Raw genomic sequence first — 12,689 nt, forward strand, 5'->3', positions numbered from 1 at the left:
CAGTAGTGTAGTGTAGTGTAGTGTAGTGTAGTGTAGTACCGATACTGGTACAGTACGGTATAGTACCATACAGTACAGTGTGGTATTATGTGGTTTATAGTACAGTAACCATCCCAACGCCGACTGTCCTAAAACCCTCTTGGCCGAGAGAGTGGGGATGTACTTGGGGAAGACACTCTCCACTATAGTCAAATTCCAGCCCAAATAGTCAGAACAACACTTGACTCCTCTGCTGTTCTGATATATATATATATATATATATATATATATATATATATATATATATATAGTACAGTACAGTACAGTACAGTATAGTACAGTATAGTATAGTATAGTAATGTTACTGGTATGGTATGGTACAGTGTGGTGTGGGTGGTGTGGTGTGGTATGGTATAGTATGGTATAGTACAGTCTACACGTGGCAGTATCTGCACCTGTGGGACTGTGAGCGTTGGTAGGCGAGAGAGTGGGGAAGGGACTGCACAACTCCTTTTCACTAAAAAAAAAAAAAAGTCACCTGTGCTGGTCAGGCAACCAGACTTCTGGAGACGTTTTCCCTGGCAACACCTGTGGGAAGTGCTGCGCATCCAGATTCAGCCTCTTCTCCCATCATATGAGGACACACACCGACAGATAAGCCTGCCTGCCTACTCATCCGTCGGTCCGACGGGAGACTCCATCAGTATAGTATAGTATAGTATAGTATAGTATAGTATAGTATAGTATAGTATAGTATAGTATAGTATAGTATAGTATAGTATCATAGGGTAGGGTAGGGTAGGGTAGGGTAGGGTAGGGTAAGGTAGACTCGGCTCTGTTACATCATTTGTCTGCTCTGTTATCTGCTGCTTTCTTTTCTTTTTTTTCTTTTTCTATTTTTTCAACACTTTTCTCTTTTTTTTTTTTTTTTTAATTTACAGTTTTACAGCTTTCAGTTGAATGTACATTGTTGTAAAACCCCAGTCCATAAACTTGTTCAATCAGAATCCAGTCTGCTAGCCTGCTTTTCAGTCCCGTCTGCCATTTTGCTTTGTGTTCTGCTTTCAAAAATCGATCAGTTCACTTCCGATTTCTCTACTTTCACACCACAAATCCATACCCAACTTAGAAACTTTTTTTTTTTCATGGATTAATGGCAAACTACCATCTTGTTCAACTGAAATTTTGTGTAGTAGGCGATTTTGGTTTCAAACTGATTCGCTGGTGAACATGAACAATGTCAAATGGAACAGTGGTAAGACTGGAGTGTTGCTGTTCAGCACGATTGTGAGCATTCATTGTGATCCATCATGTTGTCATATATTGAGTTTGTTGTGTCAGGTGGCTTCACATGGTTTATCATAATTTAGTTTTCAGACACATATAGGGTGCATACAGCCGATAAGACGCTGCAGGCAGATTTGGCACATGTGGCAGCGCCACCCAACATTTTGTATTTTATCCAATCTGCAGTTTTTTAGTGTGTTTTTTTTCCCTATCTAAGTGGATTTGTTTACAGAATTTTGCCAGGTACAACCCTTTTGTTGCCGTGGGTTCTTTTACATGCACTAAGTGCATGCTGCACACGGGACCTTGGTTTATCATCTCATCTGAATGACTAGCGTCCAGACCACCACTCGAGGTCTATTGGAGGGGGAGAAAATACTGGTGACTGTGCCAGGATTGGAACCAGTGCGCTCAGATTGTCTCGCTCTATAGGCAGACACGCTACCTCTAGGCCATCACTCCACAGGCAGAAATTTACAGCAATCAATCAGTCAATACCAGCACTATATATTCTTATTGATATAATAATGACCAGTTGAGTCACCCCACCTGTTTCAACAGCAGGCAGAAAATTATGGTAATCAATCAATCAATACCAGCACTATATATTCTTATCTATACAATAATGAGCTGTTTCAACAGCAGGCCGAAAATTATGGTAATCAATCAATCAGTATCAGCACAATATATAATTACTGATATAATAATGACCAGTCGAGTCTCCCCCACCTGTTTCAGCAGCTGCTCTCTGTGCCGGAACCTCTCCTCAGTCAGCTGGAACTGCTCCCGCAGGTAGAGCTCGAACTCCAGCAAGGGGTTGGAGTGGACCAGCGCCACCGTGCCCACCGCTGCCTCACCCCCTGCACATGGCAACAGTCCTGTGATTTTAAATTGTGTGCACACACACACACGCATACACACACACGCATGCACACACACACAGACACATGCATTCACGCAAACACATGCACAAGCATGTGCTGTTATTGCTGGAATGTTTCTTTACTCCTCCTAACACTCTTCTACACTTGTATTTCTTTACTGGGGCAAAAGGTTCAGCCCTTTGGGGGAGATGGACGACAGGCACAATAGCCGAGTGGTTAAAGCGCTGGACTGTCAATCTGAGGGTCCCGGGTTCGAATCACGGTGATGGCACCTGGTGGGTAAGGGGTGGAGATTTTTATGATCTCCCAGGTCAACATATGTGCAGACCTGCTAGTGCCTGAACCCCCTTCATGTGTATATGCAAGCAGAACATCAAATACGCACGTTAAAGATCCTGTAATACATGTCAGCGTTCGGTGGGTTATGGAAACAAGAACATACTCAGCATGCACACCCTCGAAAACGGAGTATGGCTGTCTACATGGCGGGGTAAAAACGGTCATACACGTAAAAGCCCACTCGTGTGCATATGAGTGAACGCAGAAGAAGAAGAAGAAGGGGGAGATGGACTTTGGAAAGTCCTCTGTCTCTCTCTCACACACACACAAACACACACACACACTCTTGCACACATGCACACACACACACACGAATGCAAGCATACAAGCACATGCAGTGAGTTAAACATTATAATTCATGTTATAATTCACAGTTAGTCAGCACAGTCCTTCGCAGCTCTTCGTTTTCCTCTACCCACTACAGTCATCCCACCACCTCTTCTCATGTAACCCATGCCTCATTTATACCATCCATATATATATATATATATATATATATATATATATATATATATATATATATATATATATATATTTTTTTTTTTTTTTTTTTTTTTTTTTTTTTTTTTTTTTACCCCCTCTAATGTCACTAAACAGTGAGAAGGTGTTAAACAAAACTAAACAAGTACATGCACATACACACACATGCACAGTCTGACTGCATCCGTACTGAAGTAAAGTGTGCAGCTGCTGGTTGCTACACTGAATGGAAATAGATCTGTTGCAAAAACAAAACAAAAATCACAGGTGTTACCAGACATGCGAAGCCCAGTATCTAACTATCAGTACTTCCAGAAAAAAATCAATTATCAATAACACCACATCACAATTCCACGTTCTTGCGCCTTTGAGCTTGTAGCACACACCACAGAGCTGAAGATGACATGGACCTTGGTTTTTCATCTCGTCCGAACGACTAGACGCTCAGTTTGATTTTCCAGTCAAACCTGGGAGAAAAGGCATGAACGGGATTCGAACCCACACCTTCATGGACTCTCTAGACTGAAGATAACACTGACCTCGGTTAATCAACTCATCCAAATGACTAGAGTAGATGCTCAGTTTCACTTTCCACTCAAACTTGGGGAGAAAGGGTAAGGGTGGGATCCGAATCCACAACCCTCATGGACTATCTACATTGATTTTTGCCTTTGGCGACTGTTATTGTTACTGTTAATATCATCAACATAATCATCATTATTATTACTATCATTATCATCATTCTTATTATCAATCTTATCATTATCATCATTATCATTCTTATTATCAATCGTATGATTATCATTATCACCATTCTTATTATCAGTCTTATCATTATCATTATTATTATCATCATCATCATTCACAGCCTTTGCTACATCCTCACCACTTTGTTCTGTGCTGGCAGCAGATCTGGAGGGATCATCGCTTCCATCATCCTGTCTTCCTTCCTCCTCGCTGAGAGGAACAGCAGCAGCAGCAGCAGCAGCAGCAACAGGCGCTTGATGCGGATCACTGTCTGAGATGTGTACGTCTTCAGCGTCTGTGTTGCCTACAGGCACCAGCTGTCCTGAATCTGTTTTGACAACAACAAAAAAAGTACAATAGAATGCAATACAGTACAATGCAATACAATAGTTACAATACAATGCAACTCAGTATTATACTGTACAGCACAATACAATACTGAACACAATAAATACAACACAACACAGTACAGTATAGTACAGTTCAATACAATTCAGTATAATACTATGCAGTACAATACAGTACAGTACAGTGCAATACAGTACAGTACAGCACAGTACAGTTCAGTACAGCATAGTATAATACAACATACAGTATAATACAATGCAATAGTGTGCAAAACAATACAAGACTATACAATGAAATACAACCCAACCCACACAACACAACATGATGCAATGCAACACAACACAACACAACACAACACAACACAGCACAGCATGACAACAACCCAACCCACACAACATGATGCAACACAACACAACACAGCACAGCACAGCATGACAACAACCCAACCCACACAACACAACATGATGCAACGCAACACAACACAGCACAGCACAGCACAGCACGACAACAACCCAACCCACACAACACAACATGATGCAACACAACACAACACAGCACAGCACAGCACAGCATGACAACAACCCAACCCACACAACACAGCATGATGCAACACAACACAACACAACACAGCACAGCATGACAACAACCCAACCCACACAACACAACATGATGCAACACAACACAATACAACACAACACAACATGATGCAGTTTCAGTTTCAGTTTCACTTTCTCAAGGAGGCGTCACTGCGTTCGGACAAATCCATACACGCTACACCACATCTGTTGAGCAGATGCCTGACCAGCAGCATAACCCAACGCGCTTAGTCAGGCCTTGAGTGCATGCTTACATATTTGTGTACCTATGAAAGTGGATTTCTTTTTACGTAATTTCGCCAGAGGACAACACTCTCGTTGCCATGGGTTCTTTTACAGTGCGCCAAGTGCGTGCTGCACACGGGACCTCGGTTTATCGTCTCATCCGAAAGACTAGACGCTCAGTTTGATTTTCCAGTCAAACTTAGGAGAAAGGGCGAGAGCGGGATTCGAACCCACACCCTCACAAACTCTCTGTATTGGCAGCTGAGCGTCTTAACCATTCTGCCACCTTCCTCCACATGATGCAACGCAACATAACACAGCACAGCATGACAACAACCCAACCCACACAACATGATGCAACACAACACAACACAGCACAGCACAGCACAGCACGACAACAACCCAACCCACACAACACAACATGATGCAACGCAACACAACACAGCACAGCACAGCACAGCACGACAACAACCCAACCCACACAACACAACATGATGCAACACAACACAACACAGCACAACACAGCACAGCATGACAACAACCCAACCCACACAACACAACATGATGCAATGCAACACAACAGAACACAACAAAGCACAGCATGACAACAACCCAACACATCACAACACCAACCTGCACCACCCTCCCCTGCGGCGCCCGACACGGCCAGGAGAGCACCCTCTTCACCCCCTTCACTCCCCCCGCCCTCTTGCTCCTCAGCCTGGCGTCTCTGCTCCGCTTCCAGAGCCCGAGCGATCCTCAGCGCCTTCTCAATCATCTCGTCCTCTTCGCTGGGCTCCCCCGTCATCGCCCGGAGAGGGTGGTCAGCTAGCACCAAGTCCGTTTCTGCGGAGGTGACGACTTCCAGGGCCTGCTCCTGGTTGGACCCTGAGGGCAGCTGGAACTCACTGTCGTCTGTGAGGAAGTCCATCTCTTCCAGCTCGAAGGGTTCATTCTCGATGTCTTGCAGCAGCTGGTAGGGATTGAGAAAAAAAAAAAAAAAATGTGACGGTGTGAGCGCAGGATAAGTTTTTAACGAAAGCTTGTTGATGCTCTGTTTTGCCTTTGGTTGTTTAAAATTTGTGATTCATGTGTACTGTCGAACAATTAAACTTGTTCAGATTATTCCCACCAACTGATAGAAACAGAGACAGGCATCACTGCAGAGCAGAATCAATAAGAGAAAGGATGATTGACAACAGGGAGAGTCAAAAACACTCAGTGTGTGAATTAGAGGTGGTAAAAGATTGAAATGTTCATCTTCAGTGTCTTGCAGCGACTCACATAAACAGAGGCAGGCATCACTGCAGTGCACAACTAATAAGAGAGAGAAAAAAAAAAACGAATGACAATAGGGAGGGGTAAAACACTGAATGATTTTTGAGCGATGAAATATTGAAATATTCATCCTTGATATCTTGCAGAAACTGGCAGAAACAGAGGCAGGCTCCAGTGAAGTGCAGAAATAATAAGAGACCAAACGACTGACAATGCGAGAGGGTAAAAACAGTCACAGGATGTCATTTTGGGGTGGTACAATGTCTGGACTGCCATCAATCACCACCAAATGCACATGGAAAATCATGTGCAGAGACCCAATCGTCAGATCTGGACAAATTTTGTGAACAGTTCTTCTGTGAGGCAACCCAATTATCGATTCTTCAGGGAGGAAGAGGAGCAGGAGGAGGAGGAGAAGAAGAAGAAGAAGAAGAAGATGACAAAGTCGAAGACGACAACAAAGAACAAGGAGAAGAAGACAAAGAAGAAGAAGAAGAAGGAGAATTTAAAGAAGATGAAGAAGCAGGAGGAGGAGGAAGTGTAGGAGCAGAAGAAGAACAAGAAGAAGAAGAACAAGACGAAGAAAGACAAAGAAGAACATTTTTTTCTTCTTTTTCCCCCTTGCAATGAAGGTTATATTAGACCAGAAAACACATACCAAATTCCAGAAAAGATCATCACCATCATATATATGGAAAAAAGCAACAGAAAAAAGTCACGCCACATAATCAGTTTCCATCAAAAATTAGTGACGCATTGTATAGTAGTATACAAAGCATATACATAAACACTGACTACATCAATTCACATGAGTTATATCATTCATTTTTGCAAGGGATTTTTCTTTTGCATACCCTCTCTACCCACCACACACACACACACACACACACACATACACTTGTAATCACCCACTTCCATAGACCCCCTCTCTCTCCTCCCTCGCACACTCATACCAGTACATGTAAACATTTTATATACTAACAAACACTCTCAGGGAATAGGGAATGAAAATATCTTCCATGATACAAAAGTACTGAACCACTGATCTCAGAAGGTAAAATATGAAGCTGATGATTCTGGGGTATAAAGTATCGAATGACTGGATACAGGACAGAAGCAAATACTTTTTTTTTTTTTCATAAATACGGGAAGATAAATTATTGAACAGATGGATTTTGGGTGAACCTGGATCTACTGATCTCAACTGCATCTTAATCTTATCTTGCTCACAAAGACACATTAAAACATACTATGCACCCATGTCAGAGAACCATTTTGATTTTCCTCCAAATCAATAGGGAGTAAATCTGATGTAAAATGCCAAAAGAAAACAAAAAAGTTTCAAAGAGAGAAAATCTCTCTCTCTCTCTCTCTCTCTCTCTCTCTCTCTCTCTCCCCACATACATATACATATATATTATTATGCATACATACATAATAAATAAATACATAAATAAATATATCTAAATATCCATCTGATATCTGTCTAAAACATGCACATGCAGCCTAGATAAAAACTGCTTGTCCCCCCCCCCCACCCCCTCTGCACCCCCCAATCCCCTCTGAAAAGAAAAAGAAAAAAAGGCATCTACCAATGCATGAAACTCACCTTTTTCCGATACTCCTCTGCACTCATTCCATGGCAAGCTGCCTCTTCCTCCAGCTCTTTCCAGTCGTCATACACAATGAGGGCCTTCTCTCGATCTCCTTCAACCAATATTTCTTCATGTCAGTTCATCTTTCTGGAAATGGACTGGGAAGGAGTGATAGATTGATGAAGGGAATTCATGCGCATGGAAAAGGCTATGCGCAGAGGAAACGTCAGGCATTGTGGTAAAAATTAAGTGTGGGATGGAATCACTATAACTACAAGCCAGTGTTCTTTGACTCAGAACAGGCACCGCAACAGATAATACTGAGTGATCTGATGATATAATTATACACCATGTTCGATGTGGCCACTGTAACTATAGGCCAAAGCTCTCTGACATAGAACAGACACCACCAACAGGTGACATTGTGTGATTTGATGACATAATTATACACCAAGTAAGCATGACTGTGCTGCATTCTTATCAAACCTGTTTAACTGCGCGGTGTCTACTTCTGATACTGCTTTATATTGCTTGTTTTTCCGGTCAATCTTTGTGGGGTTAATCACACATGTACACACACACACACACACACACATACACATACACACACACACACAAGCATAATTTTATGAACACACACACACAGAGGTAAGAATTGAACATAAACGTTTTAACCCAACCACGTAAGAGGCCATACTTAAGATTTCTGGGTTTTGCATGCTGGCTTGGTATGTTCTTGATTCCATAACACACTGAACACAGACATGAAATACAGGGTCTTTAACTTGCTTATTCTATCTTCAGCAAGCATGTGCACATGCAAGAAATCATGTTGCTTATACGCATGAAAGGGGTTTAGACACAAGCAGATCTGTGCACACATATCTGTTGAACGGCAAAAGAAAAAAAATTCTCCACCCTTAACCCACCAGGCACTGCAACCGTGATTTTAATCCAGGCTCATAAGACTGGAAATTGAAAGTCTGATGCTTTAAGTAACAACTATGCTGTTGTGTCCATAGTTATAAGCACCTAACTGTCCTCCTTTGGCTCTGACTGACCTTCACCCTTGGCGGTGGAGATGGCTCTATCAATCACTGCATCACAGTCCTCAAGCTCCTCCTCAATCCTCTGGCGCTGTTTCTGTATGGTGTCAATGTAGTCCTGCAGTTCTGCCGGCATTCCCTGCAGGATCAGTATAAAACTTTTTGTTCTTTACTGGGGTAACATGCACACACACACACACACACACACACACACACACACACACACACACACACACACACACACACACACACACACACACATATATACACATACACTCACACACATACATATCTATGAACAGGATTGTGAACATGTGCACATAGACACAAACTCAAATCACACACACACACACAACATGATACACACACACAAACACACATTAACACACACATGCATGAACACACACCCAGGTGGAGCTGGTGTCATTTCACTGAATAAATGAATTCAGTTTCTACAAATGTGTATGAATTTACCATCATCATACTGAGTACTGTTCTATGTCACTGTAATATTTGTAAACTTAATTTATGTACTGCTTCTAGTCCAGGGACCAGGAGATATACCTGTCTGCAGTGTGGTCAGGAAATTTGAACAATATTCCTAAAGAGTTAGAATGAAGCACTCATTAAGTGGGTGGCAGTAGTAGTACCAGTCTTCCTATTTAGCTGCTTTCAGTCCATAGCATACACCATTTGTCCAATGCAACTCAGTTTTTCTGTGTGTTTTTTAAATTTTACTGATGAAACACACATGAAAAAAAAAGAGTTTATTAATACCACCATTTTTATTTTATTTTATTTTCATAACTGCAATGTATTTACCATACATATGATTATGGATATGCTATACAAAGAAGTGCGTGCGTGCGTGCGTGCGTGCGTGTGTGTGTGTGTGTGCATATCCCCCTCCCCACACACACTCTCTCTGTCTATCTTACACACACAGATACACACAGACAAAGACACACACACACACACACACACACACACACATACACGCACACACACACAACAACAACACAACAACAACAACAAACATACACACACATATGATATATATACACATACACCTACACAAAAGTTATAACTTAAAACTATTGTAATTTTGCTTCTTTGTTTCCATACCTCATCCTCAGATCCCAGAACAGCATCCTCTGCAACAATGGGAATGGCCTCATTGTTGTTAATTTCCACGTCGTCATTGTCAGCAATGCCATTGTCATCGTCCAGATTGAGTCGCTCCAAGTCCTGTTGGATTTCTAGTTCAAGCAATGTTTCCTCATCCATCTCAGTTTGTAGAAGGCCTGTGGGAGGCATCCTCACACATCTTCCTGAAAAGAAAATGACACATTATACCTGGCTTGATTCTTGTTGAAACAGTAAAACAAGAGACAGTGTGTGTGTGTGTGTGTGTGTGTGTGTGTGTGTGTGTGTGTGTGTGTGTGTGTGTGTGGAGGGGGAGGTTTGTATACATTTGCATGCATACACAAGCTCATGCATGTGGATGTATGCACACACATGTGTGTGTGCTTGTATTGATGTGTGTGTGTGTGTGTGTGTGTGTGTGTGTGTGAGAGAGAGAGAGAGAGAGAGAGAGAGAGTCAGACAGACAGAGAGCATTACAACACTTTTCAGAACTCCATTAGAACAATCGACCAGCATAGCAATGAAGGATGTTAAACTGACTGGCACAGCTCTAAGCATCATTAATCCCATTTGAGCAAATGGTCCTACCTATACTACTGACTACAGCGAGAGCAGGACAAAACAAGTCAAGCTATATATATGAGCCTCAGCCACAGTCGCTGTCAGAGAATTCCAACATGGAATGACTCAAGATAATATGCTTCTTCCCTCGAATAATCAAACTGTATTTAAAAGTGCTTTAGTTGTTCTCGGTGATGTGTGGAAAAGAACAGTTTGTTGGTATTAATGTTCGTATTATTTTTTTTTGTCAGGTTTTGGATTCCAATGTTAATGTTTCGTGATCATCTTTCGAGCTGGTTTTCACATGATCACTGAAAAATTTCTGGGTACTGCTTCAAAGGCTGTTCATTAAAGACCATAAAGGATATTATTTTAATCAACCGTGACTGTAATTATGCCAAAAACAAGATCTTGTTTTCAGACTGGGGCAGACATTCGTCTGCGAGACGGCTTCGACTTATTCGATCGAAAACAGTCAGGCAAACCGGGTTAATATATCTGATGACAGAAACCAAACGTGGCCGGATAAAAGTAAGAAATGGTTTCCTACTTACATTGATCAACACTTCAGTAAACAAGTAGCAGTTTGTGCACAAAGACTGGTCAGTAGAATGCATTTGCCGACTTTGAGAAAAATCACGCTTTGCTACATGTTTACTTCCGTTGGTATGTATTGTGGCTTCTGCAAAAGTGGAATCGGGTTTGTAACGAAGACATGAAAAAGTGAAGTTGAATCATCCAAAATAATGTCACAATGTAAAAAACGATAAATGATTTTTACTGACAGAATGAAATTACTAATTAGTCAAATTGAATAATATTCTCTTCGCTGAAAGATACGTTTAACTATCATTTCGTTTGCGGGCAAGGGACATAATACGCACCACGACTGTTGAGAGAGGTTGTTTATACAGCAGTGGAAGTAACAGTTTTAGAATTTAGAGGAATACAAAATACAGAGCTCCTGTACAAAAATACGATGACACCAATAATAGCATAAGGACGATTACACTAGCAATTATTATCAGTAGTAGGAGTAGTAGTAGGAGGAGGAAGAGAGAGAGAGAGAGAGAGAGAGAGAGCCGGGAGACGGAGAGAGAACACTGAACACTGAAATGTTTAATGTCATTAGCTGTAAAGCTCTAGTGACACAGTAGGTACAAATCAGAACAAAAATGGTGCAAAACAAATAAAATGGAACAGAAAGGAAAAACATGACCGAAGTGAACTAAAGTACTAAGGGAAGGGATATGTGGCACTTTGTATTTTGTCGTTTGCTTAAAATGTCCATGTGGCAGGTGGGTATTGTGCCTTTTTCCCCCCAGTCGTTCGTCTCCAAGGTTTGAACTGTACACAGGAAACAAAGTACATATAATCCAAATAATAATTATCTAAGCATGCACGGTGACATCGACACACATCATATCAATACGACTGAACACATAACAAAGTACCTGTAAAACATATAACACATCAGAAAATTACATTGTCGAAATTGACCATCCAAAAATAACCCTTCCTTTTGCCTGTGCCTCCCCCTACACTTTACTAACTGCACTCGTCAAGGCTACTCCCCAAAAATTGTCCGGGTTGTTTGTGTCTTCCTTTTTATGTATAGGCACAATCATGGATTTTGCCCAGTCCAACGGAAATGTTCCACTTTCAAATAATTTGTTGAATAGGGTAAACAAGAATTGTATAACATTATTGTTTGCATTTTTTAGCATTTCGCTGATAACATAATCTGGGCCGGCACTTTTGCCCGATTTCAGGTGTTTTTTTATACTTGTAATGATTTCCTCTTCTGAAATTGTGTCATTGAATAAAGGTTCTTCCTCCACATTTATCATTTCTTCCGTCTTTACTTCTTCCTGGTCAGAACTATTATCAGCTGTATTAAAGACGTTAGAAAAGTGGTTATGCCACTGTTCGGAGCTAATGTTATTATAAATCACTGCTTTCCGGTTAACTGCTTTTATTATTGACCAGAACAGCTTAGGGTCATGGACGCAATTTCTTAATTTTTCTAATCTTTCCTCTTCATACGCTCGTTTCTTTGTTATTTGTAGCTTAACACAATTCTTCCTCTCCCTAACATAGTCTTCTTTCCGCTGATTCTTAACGGTTTCTGTCTTACATCTTTGGAATCTCTTAAGAAGTCTTCTGACCCGTTTCTTC

The 12,689-nt window shown here is 41.3% G+C and overlaps 1 protein-coding gene across 1 annotated transcript in view; it reads right to left on the reverse strand.

The window, feature by feature from the left end:
- Positions 1-11,177, reverse strand: part of LOC143286570 (uncharacterized) — a 37,437-nt gene extending 26,260 nt beyond the window's left edge. Inside the window, exons 1-7 of the mRNA XM_076594184.1 lie at positions 11,066-11,177; positions 9,930-10,135; positions 8,820-8,943; positions 7,773-7,870; positions 5,519-5,858; positions 3,856-4,044; positions 1,996-2,126 (exon numbers count right to left, since the gene is read on the reverse strand). Of these exons, the coding sequence (XP_076450299.1) occupies positions 1,996-2,126; positions 3,856-4,044; positions 5,519-5,858; positions 7,773-7,870; positions 8,820-8,943; positions 9,930-10,121 (1,074 nt within the window). The 5' untranslated portion in view covers positions 10,122-10,135; positions 11,066-11,177. The remainder of the gene's footprint in view (positions 1-1,995; positions 2,127-3,855; positions 4,045-5,518; positions 5,859-7,772; positions 7,871-8,819; positions 8,944-9,929; positions 10,136-11,065) is intronic.
- Between the last annotated feature and the right edge of the window lie 1,512 nt (positions 11,178-12,689).

This window comes from Babylonia areolata, chromosome 10 (assembly GCF_041734735.1).
Source record: "Babylonia areolata isolate BAREFJ2019XMU chromosome 10, ASM4173473v1, whole genome shotgun sequence".
Classification (NCBI taxonomy): domain Eukaryota; kingdom Metazoa; phylum Mollusca; class Gastropoda; order Neogastropoda; family Buccinidae; genus Babylonia; species Babylonia areolata.